Raw genomic sequence first — 25,570 nt, 5'->3', positions numbered from 1 at the left:
GGTGCTTCTTTTGATGTTGATTATATCTAAAATTGAGATATTTTCTTCTATTTTATTTCTGTATGTTTGTTTTACCTTAGTGTACATTTGAATTTTGAGGAATTATACACTTTCCTTTGTTGTTGCTGTTTAGTGGCAGGTCAACTATGATCAGAGGCATTCCAACCATAATCTTCCCATCTATTTTTAAAGGTATCTGGGTCTTTTCTGGTCGTCACCAAGTACCCAAGACACTGAAAAACTAAAAGAAGAAACCATGGCAGACACTAGCTGGCTACAGAAAGATTAGCTAAATACCATACAATGTTGCGTGTCAAGATGGATGGCTTCAAGATCCATGATTGCCAACACTTGTAGGCATGTCACATGAAAAATGATCTAGGACTACATAGTCTAACATGACTTTCCTTATTAAAGATGATAAGGTGTAAACTGTGGGTAATTTAGTTGCTATTTCTGGCATAACTTAGCAGTTCAGCCAAAAGAGACTGATAGAATAAGTGCTAGGCTTCAAAACATAAGTCTGAGGGTTGATCTGTCCAAGTAATAACCATTCAATGTGGTGCCTCAGCATAGCTGCATTCAAATGATTGAAACAATCAAGAGATAAAAGAAATATCAAATGACTAAATTGAGAGCCCATTGTTGATTTGACATTCCTTTGTGATTATTACAGCTGCCCCCTTCATTATCTGATTTATTTTGATAAAGAAGATATACAAGATAATTTTTAACAGGTGTATGATTTATTCATTATTTATAATTAATAGAGATGAGGCCCTTCCTCATCCCTATTAATCAGATAGATTCTGTTAACACTGTATGGAAATTTGCTTGGCTCATAAAATTGGAAGAGTTGTCCATACAAAATGCATGGATTGCACATAGAATTGGGATAGGTGTTTATAAACTGTATACATGAATTTAGGGATGAAGGATTGAAAAAGAGATAAAAATGGATATGTTTATGCTGATTCCTACTACTTTTCAAACAAGTAACATAACATGTTTGAAATAAAAGATACTGCTCTTTATGTTCTGAGTTCAACTTTTGCCTTTCATCTTTTTGGGGGCCAATAAAATAGAGTATCGGTTGAACAACAATGGGATCAATGTAATCAACTTACTCCTCCTCTAAAATTGCTGGCATTGTGTGAAAATTTGTAATCATTATTTCTTAAAGCTGGTGAGCTGGAAGAATCATTAGCATTCCAGACAAAATGCCTAACAGCATTTTTTCTGGCATTACATTCTGAGTTCAAATTCTGCTGAGGTTCACTTTGCCTTTCATCCTTTTGCAGTTGATAAAACAAGTCCCAGCTGAGCACTGAGTTTGATGTAATCAACTAGTCACCCGCTTCCAATATTTCAGGCCTTGTGCCTATAGCAGAAAGGATTATTATAGCATAGTAGGCGAAATGCTTAGTGATATTTTGTCTGTTGGTACTTTCTGAGTTCAAATTCTGCTGAGGTTGACTTTACCTTTCATCCCTTTAGGGTCAATAAATTAAGTACCAGTGAAACACTGGAGTTGATGTAATTGACTAGTCCCTTCCCCACAAATTTTTGAGTCCTTGTCTCTACAGCAGAAAGAATTATTATCATCATAAATGTTATCATCATCATCATCATAATCAAGGTAGTGAGCTAGTAGATTAGTTACTACACAAGACAAAACACAATGCTTAGCAGCTTTTCTTCCTGGTCTTTACATTCTGTGTTCAAAAGTTCCCAAGGTCAACTTTGTCTTTCATCTTTTTTAAGGTCAATAAAATAAGCACAAGTTCAGCACTGAGGTTGATGTAATTGACTTACCCCCTCCCCTAAAATTGTTGGCCTTATGCCATTATTATTATTATCATTATTACAGTGGTGAGCTGGCAGAATCATTAACATGTTTATTGGTGTTTCATCTGGGTTTTTACCTTCTGATTTTAAAATTTCACAGAGGTAAACTTACCTCCAAAATTACAAGCCTTGTGCCTTTGGAGTTGAATCAACCAGCTTTACTCTAAGTCAAAATTTCAAGCATTTATCCTATCATCAGACCAGTATATTAAATGCCTATAGATATTTACTACCTTTACTCTCTTAATGAAAATATTATCTGGATCAAATTTATCTTTCATCATACTGTGGTCAATATTGGGGTAAATATAACTGATTGTATGCACCTCCAATATATGTAGTCTTGTATCTGTTTCAGAAATCATTGCTATTACTATTACTGACATAGTCAACTTTATTGTTTAACCCTTCAAGAGATAAAATAAGTACCAATAATGTACTGAAGTAATTCAAATGACTGCAACCACATTCATTTTCATACAAAAATATAGCTTTGTGCTAATGTAAAAATAATCATTATGATATTGGAGAATGTAGGGAATAGTTTAATAAGAAACACAAGGAGTGAAGACTCCAAAGTTTCAGGCTCCTATCCTTCATCTTAGAGTGAGAAGAGAGAGGGAAAGAGATGTCAATTTGATTGCAAGTTATATAGTTTTGTTGGGAATGCAGAGTTTTAGAAATTTCTCAATAAGACTTTTAAAAAGTGAAGTTTTATTCAAGAATGAAAGTCATGCAACAATTCATCTTTTTTTTCCCCAGATTAAACCAGCTCACAGCAGACATGCTAAGAATTATTGGGTAGGAGTAAGAAGGATGAAAAATTAGATCTTTAAGGATTATGTTTGGGTTTCATTTGGAGTTTGTGAGAGTTTGGTAACAATAAAAACAGTGAAAATGTGGACCACTCTTGGTAATTTGCCATTGATCAGAGTTTGGTGGCAAAAAAAACAAAACAATAATCTCTGACTTACAACTGATATACAAATGATCCTGACATTTCCCTGTAGTAGATTCTATATCAAATTAGGAAAAACAGATGAAAAACTAATATTAGGTTCTGCTGTATTACATGTGATTTCAGTTAAAATAGATTTTTAATGGACAACATTTTTGTTTATTATTTACATGAAATTCTAGATTCTAATATCAATAAAAATGTTTATATATTAGTATCACTGTTATGTTGGCATTATAAAACATGTTGTTTATCAGCGTTAATTTTGAAAGGGTTTATATTGAAAAAAGAAAAGTATGTTAAAACACTGGAGCCATACACTATATATGATATATATGGAAAGTTTAAGTTTGTCAACATACAAGCAATCTTATATATTTATGATATCTTAAACAGAGAAATGTCTGCACGGAAAAAAATATTGTGTGATTGTTTATTTAGAACGTCTAATCAAAGAATAATTACAGGAAATTTTTTCTAACAGAAAAAAAAAAATTTACTCATAATTTATATGAAAAATGTGAAACATCATCATCATCATCATCATCGTTTAACGTCCGCCTTCCATGCTAGCATGGGTTGGACGATTTGACTGAGGACTGGTGAAACTGGATGGCAACACCAGGCTCCAATCTAATTTGGCAGAGTTTCTACAACTGGATGCCCTTCCTAACACCAACCACTCAGAGAGTGTAGTGGGTGCTTTTACGTGTCACCCGCACGAAAACGGCCACGCTCGAAATGGTGTCTTTTATGTGCCACCTGCACAAGCTGTATATCAATTTTTATTATATAAGAAATACAAGTTACTATGCAAGAGAAACTAATTAGGTGTCTTACCATTTATGATAAATGTTTTCTTTCTTGTCTTTATGCTTTGAGGCAGTTTTTAAAATACATAATTCCAATATTAACCAACATATAATTTTCAGCATATTTTTCAACTTGAAATGCATATTTAAACCAGAGGTGTCAAATTTGATTAGCTTTTTGGGCTGGATTGTAGATCTTGTGGGTTGGACAGGGACAATTAGGGCAAAGAAAATGGATAAAGGTTTCAACATAAATTATAACAACTTTATTGATAATAAAGAAAGGAAAGAATATGAAGTGTTAGCAAAATTATGCACACAGATGTGTGGGAAAAACTAATCCACACAGTATGTAAAAATATATACAGTCCTACTAAGTAAAGTGGAAATCAAGAAAGAAATTATTGAAATGGATGTATACAGTTCCTGAAAAAAAAATCAATGCTCGTAAGAAAGCTTGCATCATTTCATTATAAAACCTTTTAATACAGCTCATATCACTATATAAAAATGTACATAAATTTGAAATTAAAATAAGTATAGACAAAGTGAAGGGGTAATATGACACACCATTTAACATATGATTTTATGAGTTTCATTTTATTAGTGGAGATTATGAAAGATATTTTAAGATGCACTGATTTGACAAGTCAAAACCAGTATTATAATATTTTACAGAATATTTTAAAATGAAGACAATTTAGGGTAATTTTTTTAATGAAATTGAACTAAGGACCAAACTAAACATTGCTACAGGCCTGATCAAGCCTGCAGGTTGTATATTTGACACCCCTGTTTTAAATAATGAAGCAAAATAAAAATCAATTATTCATCAAACAAAAAGATTATCTTGTACCACTTTAACACTGTATATAATGAAATTATTATATTCACTGTTTTAATATCCCTCTTGACAATTAAGGAAAAAAATTGTAACAGATTTTATACATTTCTATTTATGTTACAAAAACATTAAAAAATTATGAATACTTACTTTTTTTCCAAAAGCAATACTATTGGGTTGAGAGTGTGTTTAGGACGAGCATGAGATCGGAGAGGCACAATAAAGTTGTACAAACCATTACTAGCATTATCAGCAGCTATAATAATTGCACGATTTGGCCAGTTGTAATCTTTTGCATTGTTATAACTACAATGCTCACATGTCTATATTAAATAAAATTATATTAAAATAATAGTTAAAGAATTTTAGGCAATTTATGATATTAAACATGAATTTAAAAAGGTATTTTTTAATAGTCATAAATTGTGGGATAATAGTAATGAAAAACGAACAATCCATTAAAGAAATATGTAAACATTTAGGATAAACTTAGCTGAAATTGACACTTTTTTTAGTAAATTATCTTATTAATTTGGGAATATCCAAAAATATGTTAAATAAAAACAAATTAAATAAGTGAACATGAATCATTAAAATTTGATATTACCGTAGCTAACTGCAAACAACAAAGTGGCCGTTTTTCTCTTAGAAGGTGACATAAAGTGGGACTTGTACCAATATATGGTGTAACTGGAGGGAATCCTCGAATGTAACTGAAGAGTAAAATAGATAATTTTAAAATATATTTTTTAAGAATCTATAATTTAATAGCTGATGAGTATTATTTTTATAATCTATTTAACTTTATAAAACTGTATGTATTTATGTATAATATAGTTTAGAATTAGAAAGTAACATCTGATTATACAAATGATTATGGAATATAAAGAGAGGAAAATTCATTTTCTGTTGAAAATGCTACTTCAAAATTATATATCAAATTTGACAAAATAATGGTTTTAAATTTTCGTAGAGGACCAGCAGTTTTTAAGGGGAAGGGGAAGTCAATTATATCAACACCAGTACTTGACAGGTAGTTATTTTAGTGACCCCAAAAATAATGAAGAACAAAAGTTTGATGAAAACTGTTTTGCATTTCATGGTAGTTAAGTAAGGAGTCTGAATGCTCTAGTCATTAAATTTTGAAATCCTCTCTTTTACTCTTTTACTTGTTTCAGTCATTTGACTGCGGCCATGCTAGAGCACCGCCTTTAGTCAAGCAAATCGACCCCAGGACTTATTCTTTGTAAGCCTAGTACTTATTTTATCGGTCTGTTTTGCTGAACCGCTAAGTTACAGGGACATAAACACACCACCATCGGTTGTCAAGCGATGTTGGGGGGGGGGGAAACACAGACACACAAACATATACACACACATACATACATACATATATATATATATATATATATACATATATATGACAGGCTTCTTTCAGTTTCCGTCTACCAAATCCACTCACAAGGCTTTGGTCGGCCTGAGGCTATAGTAGAAGACACTTGCCCAAGATGTCATGCAATGGGAATGAACCCGGAACCATCTGGTTGGTAAGCAAGCTACTTACCACACAGCCACTCCTGCGCACAATTTGATTATATATAAAATGATTTTACGATTTTAGTTAAAACAGTAATTTTGTGTATTTTATTTGAAACTGTTAAACATATCTGAGATGTATGTTGTGTCAAGACATTGTCCTTAGTAAATTCAGTCTGTGATACTATTTTATATTTCATTTTGAGCCACTCTAGCATTCCTAATGATCTTGGACAGGTAAAAGATATCACACATGCTTATTTTACTTTCATAGAAAGTAGACATTTGCTGCATCTCCTAAGGTAATTATTGAAAATGTTTTTTGTTGATATTTGTTCTTTATATATATGTATATGAATTTCATTCACATTAATTTAACATATTACTTACTCTAAGTGTATACTATTACTCCAGTTACCATCTGTCTGTTCACTTTCTGAATAATCTGTTTCTTCTGAATCAGTGTCGGAGTCCCCCATCCTTAGATGAATATTGATGGAATCAAGCACGGCAGGAACTGGAGCAATGCTTGGCCGTTTTTGAAGACTTTGGATATTTAATTCTTTTGGTAAGTCTAATGGTGATCGTTTACTGTCTTGTCGGTTTAAACAGGACCTTGGAGAGTTGACTTTTGTATGTTGTAGTTCTAATGCAACAGTACCTAAATATGTAAGAAAAAATTATTTTAAACCATTGTCTCATTTAAGAAAAGCAATGATAATTAGAAATGACTGGCAGCTGAGGATAAAGATTTGGCACATAAGACATATAAATGTACATAGTAACAGAAGCATATCTACTTTCAAGTAACTTTGAAGAATTTAAGCACTTCTATAACTGAAAAGTTTGGGATGATAGATAACATAACCTTTATTTTGTACTTGTTTAAGTCTTTGAACTACAACCATGCTGGAATGGCCCTTGAAGGGTTTTAGCCATATAAATCAATCCCAGTATTTATATATTAAGTCTGGCACTATCAGTCTCTTTTGCTGAACTGCTAGGTAATGGGAATGCAAACAAAACAACACTAGTAATCAAGCAGGGGGAGGGGGCGTACACACACACACACACACATAGCTTTGGTCAGCCTGGGGCTATATTAGAAGACACTTGCCCCCAAAGTGCTATGTGGTGGGAGTAAACCCAAAACCATGTGGTTAGGAAGCAAACTTCTTACCACACAGCTATGCCTGCATCTGCTTAATTTAAGAAAGCCTAGAAAAATCTAATTCTTTAACGGTCAATATAACAACAGGTTTGAACCTGACTCGATGTCTCTAATTTTTTTTGTCTTATTTATATTCTGTACAGAATTTAGTCTTTTCTGTAATATAAAACAGCTTGTAGATACTTTGTATTTACATATTCTAAGGAATACTAAAAGTAAAAAGTAGAAAATGAAACAAGTTATTGTTGTTAAAGATCTTGTGGAACACTTCCATATTTGCAATATTTATCAGCTGATTAGAAGAAGTGGAAAAATTAGCATTAATAAGTATTGCCAAAGTCGAAAAGCTACTTTCTCTTTATTCTATTATAAAAGAAATTCTTACTGTGAGTGTATGTGTGTGCATGTGTGTATGCTTATGTGTGTATATACATGTGTGTGTATGCATGTGTATATGTATGCAACTGTGACAGTATGCCTATGGCAGGCAAAAAAGGATTCAGCAGGATAGAACAATTCCTTGATATTATTTAGAAGTAGTTTACTGACTCTGGAAGAAAGAAAACTTATTAACAACCCAGTCAAATTTATAAAAAAAAACATTTACATTTATTCTTCCATGATTGCATGCATATGTTTCTGTTGGAAAAATTCTTTTTAAATAGAGGAATTTCCTGTAGCAAATAAGTCAATTACGAAGTAAAAACAAAACATTTATATTATATCTTGAAAACTGCAGCGAGTTGTTACATAACTAAAATACCTAAGTTACAGAAGTAATGTTCTAATGTTGGTAATCAATCAATCTGTATCTACACACACACACACACACACACACACACACACACACACACATTGTAAACAAACTTATAAGTGCCACATGTATCAGTATTCTCCATAAATAAAGGAATTTGTGAATGCAAGATAACTGTGAAGACAGCTTAGAAAATCAGGCAAATACTCTTTAGAAAATGCAAACAGTGGCCAGAGAGCCTTCACAAAGATTGATCGATTGATCGATCGGTCCATATATATATATCTGGCTGTAAAACAATTTCTCAGTCGTATATTTATTTAACCCATGCTAGCAAGGAAAAACAGATGTTAAATATATACATGTGTATATATAATGTCTGTTTTTCCATGCTAGTATGAGATAAATGAATATATAATTGAGGCATTGTTTTACAGCTAGATGTCCTTCTTACTGCTAGCCCATACCAGCTTTTCCAATAAGGGGTCTTTTATTTCAAATAGCTTCAAATTTGCAGACTCAGTTGACAATTAGTTGACTGAGGAAATATCAACAACATCAACACTTGTCGCTCAGAGATTTTCAGAGAAGTGCAAATTTAAACAAAACCACAAATGTGTTTGTATTGATGTGTGATTGTATAGCAGAGAGAAAAAGATAAAATATATACTAACCTACACTTGCAATCATACTCGCCACTCTGGAAGCCTGTTCTGCCCCTTGAGGGAGACGAGCTTTATCTCCTTTTGGATCCTCTTGATTTGGATGTGCAAGAATAAAAGCAGAATTTTCTTCTTTTGTAATATTCATGTAGAAACAAATGTCAGAACTTCTCATGATATGTCTTGGTCCTGGATTTAATTGGATGGTTGAGTTATGAATATCCTGCTGAATTCCAACAAGACTTACTCCGTATCTATTATGAAAGAACATAGACAAATAATTCTTAATATACTGACATCATAATATATGTAGAGTGTATAAATATACACACAATCTGAATCAAATACTTTCTTTGTCAACCAATGTTTGCACCTGTTTTAAGTTAGACAAGCTGAGATATGTTGTATCTGGAAAGTCTTCACATTCTATCTTTCTTCTTCATACTATGCTCTTATAGAAAAAAATGATTAAGGCAAAAGAGTACAAAGTATATTAAAATGGGGAATGCATTATTAGCATTTAAAACTTGAATGCACAGGAATTTTTTTTCACTGAAGTTTGAATGGCTGAGTGAAGAGCTTTGGAAGTTTGAATTATACTGACTTTGTTTCTTCAAGTATCTATAATATATTCATATTGATTGTGTTAATTTTCAATTAGTTTTCCCTTGGTAAATCAATATCTAAAATATATTCTTTTATAGATATTAAAACTGAAGAAAAACCTTCATAAGCAACACACTAATAACTTCTAAACAATACCATATACTATTTCTTATCACAACACAAAACTTAGAAAATCTTATATCAGTAAAATTATCACTTCATAGAAGATTAAAGACCACATCATTTGAAAAATTACTGAAACTATACTTTAGAACATTCTGCTTTCAACAAGATACTTAAAGAGAATGCTTTCTCTATGGGTGACGATTTTTGTTTAATTTCTTAATTTTTACATTTATGCATGTACTAATATATTTCTAATTTTATTTCACATTTGGCTTGAGAAATTTCATCTTAATCTAAAATCTTCAGTGAAATTCCAATTCTAAGGATTTAAGCTATTTGTAAAGTGCACAACAAAAATATTAAGTTCTGCATAGAAAAAAGTCACATGATGATTTTAGACAAAATACTATAACACACTTACTTTCGATGAGCATGGAAGGAAGCAAAAGTGAAACTTTTGCCTTCATATTCTCCAAAGAATTTGCTGTCCCCAAGTTTTATATGATATATTTCATTTCCTGATCCCCTACCATAAAGACGATGCCAATCAGCATTTGAAGTTTGTCCTTCTCTGAAATATATAAAAATATTTATAAGCTAAAATAACATTAAGATGAAAACTAATAAAAGAAAAGTGATAGAAATACTGAAAATATATTAAGAATAATTGATTCAGTAAATTAACAGAAAGCCAGACAATTCTTATTTATTGCTTTGCACAACATGTCATTAACAAAAGGCAACTTTGTTATTCTTAGCAAAATTATATAGTGTCAAGGGCAATTGATATATGATATAAAGAAAGAAATCACAAGCAGAATTTGCTCTTGTTTTAATTTGCTACGTCAGAACAGCACTGAATCAAAGGAGAATAAATTACAATGGTTCATCTTCATAATAGGTAGGTGAAGTGTACCACCAAGATTTTAATGTTGGTACAAGAGAGACAGAGGGAGAAGATACACAACTTAAACAATTTACATAGTAAATCTCTGTGAGATAAAAGCTGGCAATCAGTGTAATTTTATGTGGAATTCATTACAAAGTTATCAAATTTAAAATAAACAGAAATTGGTATAGTAAATAAAAACATTTCTTACAATCCTCGAGATGTATGTAATAAGAGGGTCACAAATGTTGATGTCCCTGGACAAAGGCAGTTATTGGCAAGAAGAGCATATTTGAATTCGTCTTCACAAACAATGTGTTCTGAAATGGTAAATTGAACATTTAGTGACATCTTTTTTATTTTAGTTATAAAAAATATATAGTCAGTTAGTAAATTGAAAACAAGACACAGTTATTACATATAGAGAGCACATAAACCTAATTCCTCTCAACTCATAACAATACATAGTTACAGTAATCACAAACTTTAAAATACTAAACCTCACAATCTCTGAAAATGTTTTCTAATCAATACACATCTATAACAAGGTCATAATTGTATGCAACAACTAAACTTCTTTAGGCAATAAAATATGTTAACTTTGAATTGTTACTGACTTTAAACAAGGCACAGCAGTGCATCATACTAGAGTATTGCTTAGACAATCCTGATTTTATCTGACTGATTGATAAACTTCACTCACCAACAGACTATAAGCACCATCTCACTGACATATCATACCTTCTCTGTATCTTCTGCCAATACTACAATGAATCTTGTTCTTCTGAAGTAGTAAACTGTGCATCACCTCTGCTCAAATCCTACCTGATGCATTATTATTCATTTTATGTCTCTACCCACTAAAGCTGTACTAAATACTCAACCCTTAATTTCTCAAACTGTAACTCATTCCACACTGCTTGCCTTTTTGAAGAGAAATTGAAACTGATGCCAACTATACTGAGTTCACTAATCTGGTCGGTCTGTAAATGCTATGGCAAAACCTATCTCATGCAGAGTAAATATGATTTCAAAAAATTGTAGAGCAAAACAATGAAATCTGATCTCAACAAAGAAGTGGGTTTGTATTTGAAATGATAAAAGAGAGAGGAAAGTCAAAAGCACTTCAACTGAAGATACATGCTTCATATAAAAATACAAGTTTATTTAGCAGTGATGAAGTAAAAGCTACTTACCGGCAAATTTAACATGGAATTTATTTTCAGGTCGGAAAATCTGGACATATAAAGGACATAATGGTGCAAAATCTTTAACTGCCCATGATCTAAGAATTGTGTGTTGATCCTGAATAAAAAGGAACAAAACTAATAAGAAAAGTGTAGTACAAAATATTTCATATGAAAATTCCCCAAAATATAAGTATTTTATAAAAGAAACGCGTTTGCTTTAAACTCTGGTAATCAAGCTTAACATTATCAAATTATAATTCCATGTAAATAAAAATGAAAGTTTATTTTTTTTTAAATGGCTAAATATAAAAGAATTTTAATATCGAGTGAAATAAACAGTGTCAAATATCTAGAGTAATGTTAATTTTATGTTAACATTGAAAAAGAAAAAAAAAACTTACAGCAGCATTTTTATCTGCATAGTTCCGTGCAGCCAATATCATACAGGCCTCAGCATCTTGCATTCTGAATGAAAATATAAAAGTTGTTTATTCAAAAACAGTGATCTCTCTCTCTATCTCTCTCTCTCTCTCTCTCTCTCTCTCTCATGATAAATGTATACAGACCAGTATTTTAACCTAAGGCTGTTTTAAGTGTGTATATTAATTTAATTCCAACTTGGCTAGCTTTCACACAAATCAGTAAATGCTTTGTTTACACGTTTCTATATCAGAGCAGGTATTTTTCAGCTTAACTCAGAATATTGTTGATATTTGTCACTAAGAAGAATAAACTAGGCCAAAACATTATGCCTGGTGATCAACCAGTGTTCAGAGTGAAACCCAGTGTTTTTAACACATAAATTTCTCTGAGTGGTTTCTCTGAGATAAAATATTACACCTGATTCTATTTTACATTTGTATACATATAAATGTTATATTGGTATTCTAATCTCAAGTTGTTTTAAGTGCATATATTAATTTATGGAGAAAGAAAGAAAGAAAACAACACACCTGCACCTAGCAAGATCAGAATCTTTTAAAGCTGATCCCTGGATGTAGATGACTCTTTGTGCCCATAAAGGTACTTGTAACAGCATCTTCATTGTTGGGTCTAATTCACATGGTGATAATAGCACTACAAAGTAATCCTGAGAAAATATAAAATATTTCATTTCTTAATGAATGGGAGAAATAAAGTTTGTTGAATCTTTATGCAATTTTTAGGTATAACATTTTTAGAATTAATTTTTCAAACAAAAAAAAAAAACAGATATAGAAAGAAAAAAAAGAAAAGAAAAATAATGAAAAATGTAGATTTTATGTTCATTATAAAATAAAATTTTTCAATTCTCAGAGACATTTTTGCAAATAAATATTATCTGACTTATTATTGTCTTTTTTAATGTAGCTTAAAATCACATTTATATTTAATTCCCTGTAGCCATTGTATAAAATATTTAAATGACTGTGTTCAAATTTACTGTTTCAAGCACTTGACTAAAAAACAACAATGAAAAAATTTATTTGCGATATTATTTTTATGTTTCCAAAACCTATTAAAACACAAGAATATCACTACCTAAGGCAACTTAATTTTCCAAGCTATACTTGAAGATGAGGAACAAAATTTTATGTCACCAAGATGGTTTATCAGTTTTACAATGATTACAATGAATTGTACAACTTTGTGATATCTATTTAAAACTAGGTAAATAATTAACTCTGCCTCTGATAATCAACAAAATTGGATGGGAATCAATATATTTTACAGAAACTTAAATCAAAAGTAGCTGTTTAGAAGAATTCATTAGATTTATATATGCCCCAGGAAAACTTAGAAACCTGTTTGTTATATATTCTTTATTATGTGCATATAAATTTAATATATATCATTATCATTAGCATAATTTTAACATTCATTTTTCCATCCTTGTACAGGTCAGACAAAATTCAATAGGGTGGATTTTCTTTGGCCAGATGCTTTTCTAGTCAATCTTCACTTGTTTCCAAGCAAAATATTATTTCCTCTAGTTCTTCAAACATTGCATGAGTTGGGTATGTTTTCAGAGAAGAATGCAAATAAATGACTCGACTTATATAGCATTTGCTTACAATTAGTAGCAATGTCATGACACAAACATATGTACACACACACATACACAACAGGCTCCTTTCAGTTTCCATCTACCAAATCCACTTACAAGGCACAGTAAGACTGAACTTGAAACCATGTGTTTGTGAAGTAAATGTCTTAACTATAAACTGATGTCTGCATCTAGGTATATGCCTGCTGTATATATACATGTGAGTGTGTGTGTGCGCACGTGCACGCATGTGTGCATCAGATGATGCCTTTATATAATGAGTGCTCTTTACACCAGCTACTCCTCCATTTAAGGCACTTGCTACAGGAATACTCTCAAAGAAAATCCATTTATTTACAATATTTCAAAACTCTCTATTTCATTTCACAATGAGAAAAATTTCAAAAGCTCTAAAGTTATAAAGAAAAAAAAATGTACTTTTAGCCAGTTTCTTGAACTCTATTCCAGATTTATTTCATTCATCACTTTGATGAAGAAGAGTCAGTGTCTATTAACCATTTCCAACTCTTGTATATTGGGAGGTTAAGTAGTTGAAGAGAAAAAATAGCATGAAGTTAATTCACAAGAGATATAATTCTACAAATGAAAAACTGACCAAAGTATTTAATATGGAGCAATTGGAAGAGAAGATGAAGTTGTATTAACTAATGTCAAAGAGTCATAGAGTAGTTAATACAGAGAGATGAGTATGAAAACATGAATATTTAATTTTAGGGAAAAACCTTTTAATTAGTTAATAAGAACTAGTTAAAGTAGTAATTGAAAACAATGAATCTTAACAGTAAATTATCAAAGAGAAGCTTATATCATTTTAAAGAGAGTGACACACTGTTTTTCATAATTAGTAATATATAGAATAATAACTAATGGATTCCAGGAAACTTGGAAATATTGATATTCATGAAATATAGAGGAGATCAAGATCATCATCATCACCATCATCATTTAGTGTCTGTTTTCCATACTGCTATGGTTTGGATGGTATGACAGGAGTTGTAAACCAGGGGACTACACCAAGCTCCAGTGTCTGCTTTGGCATAGTTTCTATGGCTGGATACCCTTCCTAACACTGACCACTTTACAAAGTGATAGCAAAAAATGGTAGAACAATGGACAAAATATCTTATAATTGCATCCCCTTAGGTTCCAAGTTCAAATCATGCTCATAAACTAGTTTCAATCCTAGCATCTATGAAATACGTGCCAATCAAATTCTGGTCCATTCCAATAGACCACATGTTTTCCCCCAAAATGTATAGCCTAGTGCCAATGCCAAAAATCAATGCTTATAAAATTTATATTTAGAAATTTATCATTGTACTAAAAAATTGATTTTTTTCTCTATTATAGATTCTCTATAATTTTCTCTCTTTTTTTTAGTGAATTCTCATATTTGCAAATCATAATATAATCCTCAAAATAAGATAATGTAATATAATATGTTTTTCAAATACATGCTGACAACAGTATTTTTGCATGGAATTTTTGAAATATTTGCTTTTATCAGGAATATACTATTTTTTGTTTTATTCCGAACTCTAATCTCATTATATTTCTGAATGTGTATTCTTATTCTCTTCTCTTTTTATTTTGATTTCTACATGAAAAGAATATTCATTGTAACACAGACTCATTCCTTGTCAAGCATAGTATGTACATGTATAGTATGTATATGTGTTGTACTTATGAGAGAAGAAGAGAGTACTTAATATTAGCTGTAGTTGATTAGATTGAATCTCGAGATTTTAGTCTGTCCTAAAATATTGTCAAGTTAGACACATAAGGTTACAAAAGGTGGATATTCAACTTCCAACAAACATACACTCATATACTTTTCTCTTTCCATCAGGTAAATGGCCCTAGTCTATATGTAGGAAAGGAGTTGGAAGAACTTCCATTCACTGCACCCAGTGTAAACTATGGACACACAAGAGGTGCAATGGGACCATAGGTAGATTAACAGATAATGTCGTCTTTGTATGTGGCAGATGTGCAGGAACAATAAGCACTAAGAGCACATGGGACTTAGATTCTCTCAAATGCCCAGGAGGCTCTGTTGAGTTTGTAGATAGTTTCTGTTACCAAGGTGACCAAATTAGCAATAGTGGAAGATGTTCTGAAAGCATTGTTTCTTGAATAAGAATTGTGTGGCGGAAGTTCAGAGAGTTGTTACCTCTGTTGGCAACAAAAGGACTCTCTCTGAGTGAAAGGTAGACTATATGCAAACGGCTATACTCCATGGTAATGAGATATGGGCTCTGAATGCAGAAGACATGCGTCGACTGGAGAGAAATGAAGGTAGTATATTCTGTTGGATGTGCAACATCAATGCACATGTATGACAAAGTGCAAATGTATTGAGAAAAAAGTTGGGCATAAGAGGAATCAAATGTAGCATGCAAGAGAGAAAACTACATTGGTTTGGTGATGCATATAAATGAGGACAGCTGCATAAAGAAGTGCTGATCACTGAAAGTAGATGGTACCCACAGAAGAGGGAGACCCAGGAAGTTGTAGGATGAAGCAGTAAGGACTGATCTAAGGATGTTGGGCCTCATGGAGGAAATGACAATGGACTGAGATGTCTAGTGATATGAAGTTCTTGAGAAGACCTGCCCATATCAGCAAAACTGAGTTTTAGAAGTGCTGTGTGTCCCACCCACACTTAACAAGAAAATTTCTCACACACACTACCACAACAAATCAAACAACATCTCTTTGCTTCCTCACATTTCCACTTCATGCACTAGCCTTACCTCCAGCTCTCCAATTCTGTCCTCTTGGCCCTGTGTCACTGTATCATTGCTCTCCGCTAGCTTCCAGCCTGTGTGTTCCACTCACACCCTGTCTCACTGTATCATTGTTATCTGTGAGCCCACAACCTATATGTTCCACCCATACATAACAATAAAAATGTTTCACACACCCTACCCCAACAAACCAATCTAAATCTCCACATCTCTTCCATTCCTCACCTTTCCTCCTTCATACACTATGCTTAGCTCCCACTCCCCAATCCTGTCCTCACGGGCCCTGTTCCTCTGTATCATTGCTATCCAGTAGCCCCTTCCCCTGACTTTATATACATCCAGGTTTTCACCACTCACTACCCCACTCCACATTCTTTAATCATGCTTTCTTCATAATATCCTGCTATTTATATCATGGAGTTTGAACCTCAAGGCACTTGCCATCATCTATATCTCTCTCTTCCTTTACTCAACCATCCCATTTATATTCTGATCCTCATCCCTTGTGAGTATGTCTGGCACTTTGCCACCATCTTGTTGTCTGCCATCTGTTGTCTCCCACTCTCTCTCTCTCCTTTTCCTGCACTTCTCTCAGGTTGGGTAACTATGCATTTCCTTTGTAGCAGCACACTTGTTTCTCTCTTCATTCCTCATCTTTCTCTCTCTCTCTCTCTCTCTCCGGCTGGGTAACTTTGTACCTCCTCTACAGCAAGACACTTGTTTCTGTCTCTCTGTCACACTGTAAACTTTCATCATCCAACCCAAGATCACCTCCTCCAATGCCCCCTCCCGTCTCAAAAGAGTTTTCTTTTGTCTTGCAAGTACTTGGTGACCCTGTCAGTGCAGGTGCTATTAAAAGCACTCAATCTACACTGAAGTGGTTGGTGTTCGGAAGGGCATCCAGCTGTAAAAACCTTGCCAAAACTGACCTCGCCTGTGCTTGAGCCACATAAAAAGTACTAAGTTCATTCTGCTGAGTGGTTGGTATTAGGAAGGGCATCCAGCTGTAAAAAAATCCTGCCAAAAGAGTTACAGAAGTCTGGTGCAGGCTTCTTATCAAACTGTCCCACCCTTGCCAGCATGAAAGGCAGACATTAAGTGATGATGATGATGATGATGATGATGACGATGATGATGACGACGACGATGATGATGATGATGATGATGATGATGATGATGATGATGACGACGACGATGATGATGATGATGATGATGATGCTCATTCATAAACAAACTTGTGCATGGAATTTAATTTTATAAATTGATCACATACTACACAGAAGACTAATGAAAGTATATCACATATATATATATAAAATATACGGTATTGTTTGTACCTGAAGTTTAGGATGTGCATAGAATTCATTTAGAAAATCTAAAACAGTATCTGCCTGTAAAGTTGTTGTACAAACAACCACATGTTTTTCTGTTTGTGCCCGATGACTACTGTATGTCCCACCCTGTTTTTGTCTTTCTATCCATGTATAAGCGAGCTGTTCAAACTGAAAAATAAAGAATTTATAAATCAATTAATCAAATTTCAATTTTGTAGAAATATCTAGAAATACACTGATGAGAATATTATTTCTGTACTAACAACATACAATGAACAAATTGTGTATCATCATCAACGCTGCTGCAGATGACAATAATAATAAAAGAAGCTTAAATGTTACAGATAAATAGCTGGTTTTCAAAGAGTCAGGTTAATTCATTGATATATATATAGATATATATTATAAGCCTACGAAAATAAATTACAATTAAGATTTAAAGAAATTACTTAGATACGAGTTGTTTAATATGCATTAAAAGAAAGAAATTCCAGAAAATGTTTGCACAACAATAAATCTCCAAAATATTAATTAGCATTAACATAAAATTTGAAATGATAATATCTTACTTGTCTAGGAAGTACAATCAGTGTTGTACAAATCATTATAATAACAAATAGTTGACTAGGCCAGATATCTGGGCTGATATCTCCATATCCAACTGTTGAGAAAGTAACTATAACAAACCAAAAGGCTTGGAAGAGATCTAATTGTTTAACACCACCTCGTTGTAGGTGTTGTATTCCACATGCACTGCAAAAAAAAAAAATATATAAATATATATATATATATATATATATATATATACACACTATGAAATTAAATTTAAATTGTTAAATACATGTTATTACAAGTGATATATAATGTATTTTGTTATAAGAGTATTGTAGTTCGCTTGAAGCATTGTGTATTGTTTGTAAAGAATAAAAAGTTTTGAATGGTACAACAATGCACTATAATATAAAAAATAGACTATATACCTGTTGTAATTTAGTTATCTATAGTCCAATGATATTTCAGAATACAATTCCTTCTTCAGATATTCTTAGATATTCCATTTTTTTGTATTATAGTGCATTGTTGTACCATTCAAAACTTTTTATTCTTTATTTTGTTATAATACACATAACATAATTTTAGTGCTTTGATGAATATTACGTTACAATATACAGTGGTCATAACAAAGTGATTTACTAACTGATCCCATAACTCCAGTGGAGTAGGTGAGATGCTGTTATTGATATGTCATAGATATAATTGTGGCTGGAAAGAGGTATTCTTTCTGAAAAACCCTATGGGAGGATTCCAACCAATTACTGGGTTTATATTTAATATATAAAGGGAAGGTTACAACACAGTGTTGCAAACAAATGGAAAACTTGTAATTGATGTAAAAATATGCAATGGTGAGATGTACATTGACGTAGTACCTATTTTAAGTTAAGCATAGTGAGCTAGAGAGGAACACTACCGTAAGAGGTACTCAAGAAATCAACACTTAGTTTTCTATAGTTAGGTGAAAATGTAGAATCAACTATAACTGGACTAATTTTTGGTAGAATTAAATATTTAGCCAACAAAAAAATTAATTGCAGAAGCAGATATGAACTCATGACATCTCAGTTAGAAATTCAATTATCTTTATTTTCCTTCTTCAAATAACTTTAAACTACTGTAAATAGTACAAACAAATTATTTTGAAAATGTAAAACAGTTATTCTAATTTTTATTGGAATATTGTAAACCACACCTTGACACTCACCCCCACATCATATATCCCCATCACTCATCTGTTAATTTCCCATACCACTGTCACCTGTCTCTCTTTCACCCATTCCTTTATCCCTCTTGCTTCCTACACCTACGCTTCTATTGCTAATCTCAGTCACTCCCTCCTCCTTTCACTCTACTTGGCTTCAAGTATGACAAAGAATGGCAGTGAATCTCTTCTGTTCATTACTCCTTGCATTCTCTCCCCCATGCCTTTATTACTCATCTTCTATTCACCATATGTTGTATTCTTTCATCCATGCCTATTGTTTATCTCTCACTTGCACCCTCTGCTTCTCACTTTCCATTGGACTATACTTCTGGTGAAACTGAAGATAGCAGTGGATTTCCTCTGTTGACTCTGTCCCCAAAACTCCTTTGTGCTTATTCACTGGTACAAGACCTACTTATTTTTAATATCCACTGCTGCTACCCTCCTCTGATCCATCGTGTAGCCTAGGTATAAGGGACTACATTGGACTGCTAGTGTGCAGTACATCCAACTTACATCCTATTCTCCTTTATCATCCCATGTCACTTTGACTGCCAGCATTCTTGTTACTTTTCTCTCACACATCTTAGACTTCTCTCATTGCTCTAATTTTGAGTCATGTAGATTCTGTCATTCCTCTGCCAGCTCAGTCACACTGCACTGCCTATGATAAAAATACCTATTTCTAAATATGGAGCACTCCTATTGCTACACTTCATATCACACACCCTTCTCATCTCTATCTTTCATGCTTCTATCACTTATGCTTCTCATTCTGTAAAGAAACTAGTGAGTGAGCAGAGGCATGAGGTTGTGAGATTCATTTAGTGGTGTTGAGTACATGGCTACCTCTCTAATGCTGATGCATGCAAAAAGCATCCATCACCCTCTTTAAAGTGGTTGGTATTAGGAGAAGCATCTAGCCATAGAAAGAAAGCCAAAAATGAAACATGTATAATATGAGGTCTTCTGGTCCTGCAATGTGAGCAATGTCTCTAAATACAAGCTGACTCTGACCATAATGACCCAGCCAAGCCATGGAAAGTGGATGTAAAACAATAAAGATGATGATAATATTAAAATGTCATAAACTTATAGGTTGATTATTTTTTTCTTGTGTTGTAATTTAGTTACATAAATGAATCAGGTATAGTTGCTTTCTGGTCTATGATATTCACTAAAGAGCAAAAACGGCATTTTTCCTTTGCTACATTTTTTTCTTTGCTTATTGAGAAAGCCAAACTATTACATCAGTATTGACATTTGGAGTTCACAGCAACGTGTACAAAGAGATGTAAAAAAATACAGCTAAGTGTTTCACAAGAGACTCTGCAAAATTTATGCAAAGCAACTATCTAAACTAACATAACTACAATTTCTTTTCTTTTTATCTAGTGTTATGTTTATGTCCTTCAATTAGAAAGATAAAGATTATTTGAGGTACCATATTCTAAGGCTAGCTGACCAAACAGATGTAAGACTCAAACATTTCAGATCTCTTCAAACTAGTGGCCATGCTGGGGCTTAAATATAATGAGATATTTTGAATCTAGGGGAAAAAGAATAAAAGGATATTAAAAGGTCAAAGTCAACTTAATCAAACCAAGTATTTAACTGGTACTCATTTTATTATTTCCAACAGAATAGAAGGCAAAATTGACTTTGGCAGGAATTCAACTCAGAATGTAATGATCCATAACTAAATAGATAAACTTTTCAATTACTCCCATCCTTTCTTCCAAAATGTGTGTAGTCATATAGCTCCACTACAGTAAGAAACCTGTTCTGCTCTAGCCCCTTCTTTCATCTCCTAGCACAAAGCTGCCCCCTTGGGGTTTGTAGTCTTGCAAACTGCATGGCAACTTCACTAGTGCTGGTGGCATTAAAAAAAAAGCATGCAATATATGTAAAGAAATGGTTGAAATTAGAAGGAGCATCCAGTCATAGAAGCATTGGAGCATGATGCTTGGGTCCATTGGATCCTGTCAAACCACTCAACCCATCCCAGCATAGAATATAGACATTAAATGATGATGATAGTGATTACGAAAATTTGGCTCAAGGCAGAACATGACTGATACCTATTTTATTGATGAGTAAAAAAATCAACATTGGTAAGACAAGGACTCAAAATATAAAAGATGCAAAGAAATACCACAGAAATCTAGTGTGTTGTTCTACCAGCTCTGCTACAAAATTATTACTTGAATAAGAACTACTTAAAGAGCTTTTCCCAGACATGTTTGCAATACTGACGATAATAAACAATAAATTGGTATGGTTCAAATGCTCAAACAAAGACATGATAAATGAATTGCATGTATACAAACCTTGTAAATACCAAACAAAAGAATGTAGCACATAAGATCATTAACTGCTGTCCGAGAGCTGATTGAGATTTCTGCATTACACGGTGGAGATCATTCTATTTAAAGGAAAAAAAAAACAGGTAAAAGAAAAATGTAATAATATATTAAACTATATCTTTTATTTTAGATAACTGCTGAATAATTAAAGGAACTAAAAAAACAAATGGATATTCATTTTTGATTGTCATATGATGCATTGCACCAAAATGTATACATAGATATACAAACACAACACTCATACATACATACATAAATAAATACCAGTGAATAAAATATGTAGTTTCTAGTAGACCAATCACTGATTAAACATCTTTCTCTATATATATATTTAACCCCACTTCCATCTCTCTGAACCACTATTCCCTCTTTATACATACATATTGTGTGCGTGTATCCACACATTTTATTGCATTTTTGTTACTTCTCTGATACCAAAGGTTTCCTGCTGACAGTGATCTGCATTTTTCCAATCAGAATTCATAATACAAATGACATTATGCTATTAATACTGATGAGAGAAATACTAGAGAAGTAACAAAACTCCTACTGAAAAGAATTTTTCCTCTACATTTCTGGTGTTTAGTATTCATTCTTCCAGTTCATTATCATCATCAAACATAAAAATGTGTGTCTGTGTACACACACACACACGCGCATGCACACACACAGAAACACACACACAGAGACACACACACACACACACGTGCAAGCATGAAGCTTGAGTCATGAGAAAAACTTTTGAATTCAGTTTTAATAAAAGACCCACATCCTGTACAGCATGTATTGAGCATATCATTCTTAACTTAGTAACTATGCTTTTCGAACAACCATTTCTATTGCTAATTAAGTCACCCAGGTAGCAGAAGCTATCAACAACTTCTAGAGAGAGCTTGCTAAGCAATTTGAAAAAATTTATCTCACATGTACATTTCCTGCTTACATTTATAAATCTATGTAGGATTAGGTAATAATATATCACTTCACAGCTGTTTGTTAGTCTTGTATTTGTTCCATAACAATACAGAAATATTCTTTATAAAATATTATTTTGAATTAATCAAGTTTGCTCAAAACAGACTGAATACATTAAAGCATCTACTTTGGTATTTCACAACTGTTATTAAAATTGACTCATCCTTTCATTTTGTCATAGCTAAAAGAAATGTCAGTGATATACATTAATGAAATGGATGTAGAATAATTACACTTCAGTCAAGAAAAATGTGCGAGGAAAAAATTATAGCGATTTTTCATTGTTCATATTATTCTATACACAATAATTGACTCTGTAAAAGCTTTAATCCATACTATTGCTTGGTGGAAAATGTAGAGAGACAGACCTCTCCTGCATGTGTGGTTATGAATAAACAAATTATATATATATATATATATATGGTCAAGACCTGGTCTTGGCAGTGTCTATCCCTGAAAGGGAGGGTGGAGGTAGCCAATGTGTTCATCGCATCGGTCATCACCTACAGCCTAACTGTCGTTCCTTGCCCTGATACATAGTTGATCAAGCTGGAAAGACAGCTCTTCCACTTCTTGTGGAAGGGCTTGAAACTACTTGTGAGATGCTCTATTTGCTGCCAACAACCGTTAAAGGGTAGGCTAGGGATGCCTTGGCTGTTGATGCGCAGACATTGCTGAGGTTGAAGCATCTGTAGCTCTACCTGGATGGTGAACAGGTGTGGTCTCCATTGGCAAAACAGATGTTTCCCAAGTTCAATAGTTTCGGTGGAAAGGAAACCTGGTTCTATCGAAGATTGAAGTTAGGTACATGGTTTGTGGAGTGTCGCAAGGCTCTCCTGCTATTCTGTCACTTGGGCAATGCCTGTGGTGGAGTTTCCACCACATTATTTTACAGAGGGCTTCTAGAGGTGGAATGTGACAATACCTTAGGGGAAACCCTCTGTCTTGATGATAACCAGCTGGCCAGTCTGTTCCAATGTACATTCAGGCCGAAGACCCTGGACAACTTTCAGAAGTCTCTGGCATAGCAATGTTACTGAGGAGCATTACTTGTTCGGGACAAGCTCACAAGGGATGGTGGCCATGGCCCTTCGACCTGTCCAAGATGTGAGTGGGATAAGGAAACCGTCCTGCATGCTATTGTTCAGTGTTCAGAAGTGTCAGGCATGTGGGTTTATGCTGAACAACTGTTGTCAAGTGCAAGAAGAGTCCAGCTATCGACTAAGTCTATAGTAATGGACCTGCCTGATTTCATATCGAAAAATGTTAAGAATTGTTTTCTTATTGTAGTAGAAGTTGGAAGACAAGGCTGAAAGGGTAAAAGTCAAGCACCTTCATCTCTGGCCCTGAATTGGTGAATTATTTCACCTCCACCTTAAAAGGAAAATAGATCTAGAGTGAAAATGCCTGACTGTGAAAATGTTCGAAAATCAATGGAAGAGTGTAGCACAGATGTTGCGTGTGAATGTAACCTTGTGAATGTGACTCAGGACGTATCCCAGGTATCAGTGGCGAGGTGGGGATCGTGGGGTCCGAATTAAATCCCCCCCTACTCCATCCATAATGTCCTCTGGTCTGTCCTATCATTCGATTTCCTTATATTTTCATATTTTGTGAATTTTTAATCTCATATTTATGTTTATAGCCATTCTTTCATCTGACCCCAAATCAGATTGTGTTGTCCCCTTCTATGTTGTACCCTTGTTGGAAATAAAAAATCAACTCATTCTTAGTGCAAGTTTTGAAGAGTGCAGTCTGATTTTAACAGTTATATTTTAAAGCTATAATGGAAGTGACAAAGGAGCATATTTGGCATATTTTACTTATAAGTTCATAAAAGGCAACAATGCGATGGAAAGTGCAAAGAATATTAATGCAATATATGGGGATCAGACAATAAGGGTAAGTCAGTGTCAGCAGTAGTTCTAGAAATTCAGTATTGGAAACTACAGCCTAGAAGATGAGCCATGTCCTGGAAGATCTGTAGGGCTCAATGAGGATATCTTGCAAAACCTGGTGGAACAAAATCCCATTGTCACTGTTGAAAAACTAGCAGAGAAGCTTGAATTTGGTCATTCAACCATTCATTGACACCTGCGTGCCATTGGAAGAGTTAGCAAATTGGGTCAATGTGTTCCTCACAAACTTTCTGAGTCTAATCGCATGCAGAGAGTAAATGTGTGCTCTTCTTTGCTGTCATGTCTCATGAATGAACCTCTTTTGGACCAATTAGTGACTGGTGACGAGAAATGGGTTCTCTATCAAAATGTCTGCACTGAAGACAGTAGGTAGGGAAAGTAGAAACACCAGCACCCCAGGCTTAAGGCGGTCGTCACCTACGTAAGGTCTTGTTATCTGTTTAGTGGGATATGAAAGGTTTAGTCCACTTTGAACTTTTAAACCCAAACCAAATGATAACAAATATCTACTGCGAGCAGCTTGAGTAGCTTAAGTCAGCACTAGAAGAACAACCATTTTTGGTTTCAAGATGAAAGGTGTTCTTCCATCAGGATAATGCTCATCCACATACAGTGAGGATGACATTCCAAAGACTGGGGCTGTTTGGATGGGAAACGATGCCCCACCCACCATATTCATCAGACATTGCCCACCTGATTATCATTTATTCCAGTCTTCAAAATCATTTGGATGGAAAAAATATGAATTCTGTAGACAAGGTTAGAACAATACTGGAGGAGTATTTTTCATCACAGACAAGTGAATTTTGGAAGACAGGACCAGATAGATGGAAGAGTATTGTAGAAAATGAAGGAGAGTGTGTTTTAGATTGAAAAAGAACTTCGTTTATCTTAATTTTGAAAAATAAAAGAATTATAAAAAAAACTGTATTACTTATGGGATGACCCAACAGAATGATGGAGAACCACTTGTTTCATATATATATATATATATATATATATATATATATATATATATATA

At 33.4% G+C, this 25,570-nt stretch overlaps 1 protein-coding gene across 11 annotated transcripts in view; it reads right to left on the bottom strand.

Annotated features, from left to right (window-relative positions):
• LOC106878725 (potassium channel subfamily T member 2) overlaps positions 1-25,570 on the bottom strand; it is a 747,999-nt gene that overhangs the window by 77,835 nt on the left and 644,594 nt on the right. For all 11 annotated transcript variants that reach the window (XM_052970033.1, XM_052970046.1, XM_052970049.1 and 8 more), the window contains 12 exons: positions 21,620-21,714; positions 18,097-18,280; positions 17,531-17,695; positions 12,350-12,486; positions 11,798-11,861; positions 11,403-11,511; positions 10,418-10,526; positions 9,739-9,888; positions 8,598-8,839; positions 6,389-6,659; positions 5,070-5,175; positions 4,613-4,785 (listed from right to left, as the gene is read on the bottom strand). In XM_052970033.1, coding sequence (XP_052825993.1) covers positions 4,613-4,785; positions 5,070-5,175; positions 6,389-6,659; positions 8,598-8,839; positions 9,739-9,888; positions 10,418-10,526; positions 11,403-11,511; positions 11,798-11,861; positions 12,350-12,486; positions 17,531-17,695; positions 18,097-18,280; positions 21,620-21,714 — 1,805 coding nt within the window. The remainder of the gene's footprint in view (positions 1-4,612; positions 4,786-5,069; positions 5,176-6,388; positions 6,660-8,597; positions 8,840-9,738; positions 9,889-10,417; positions 10,527-11,402; positions 11,512-11,797; positions 11,862-12,349; positions 12,487-17,530; positions 17,696-18,096; positions 18,281-21,619; positions 21,715-25,570) is intronic.

The sequence above is a fragment of the Octopus bimaculoides genome, chromosome 1 (assembly GCF_001194135.2).
Source record: "Octopus bimaculoides isolate UCB-OBI-ISO-001 chromosome 1, ASM119413v2, whole genome shotgun sequence".
NCBI lineage: Eukaryota > Metazoa > Mollusca > Cephalopoda > Octopoda > Octopodidae > Octopus > Octopus bimaculoides.
This window is presented reverse-complemented; position numbering and strand designations above follow the sequence as displayed.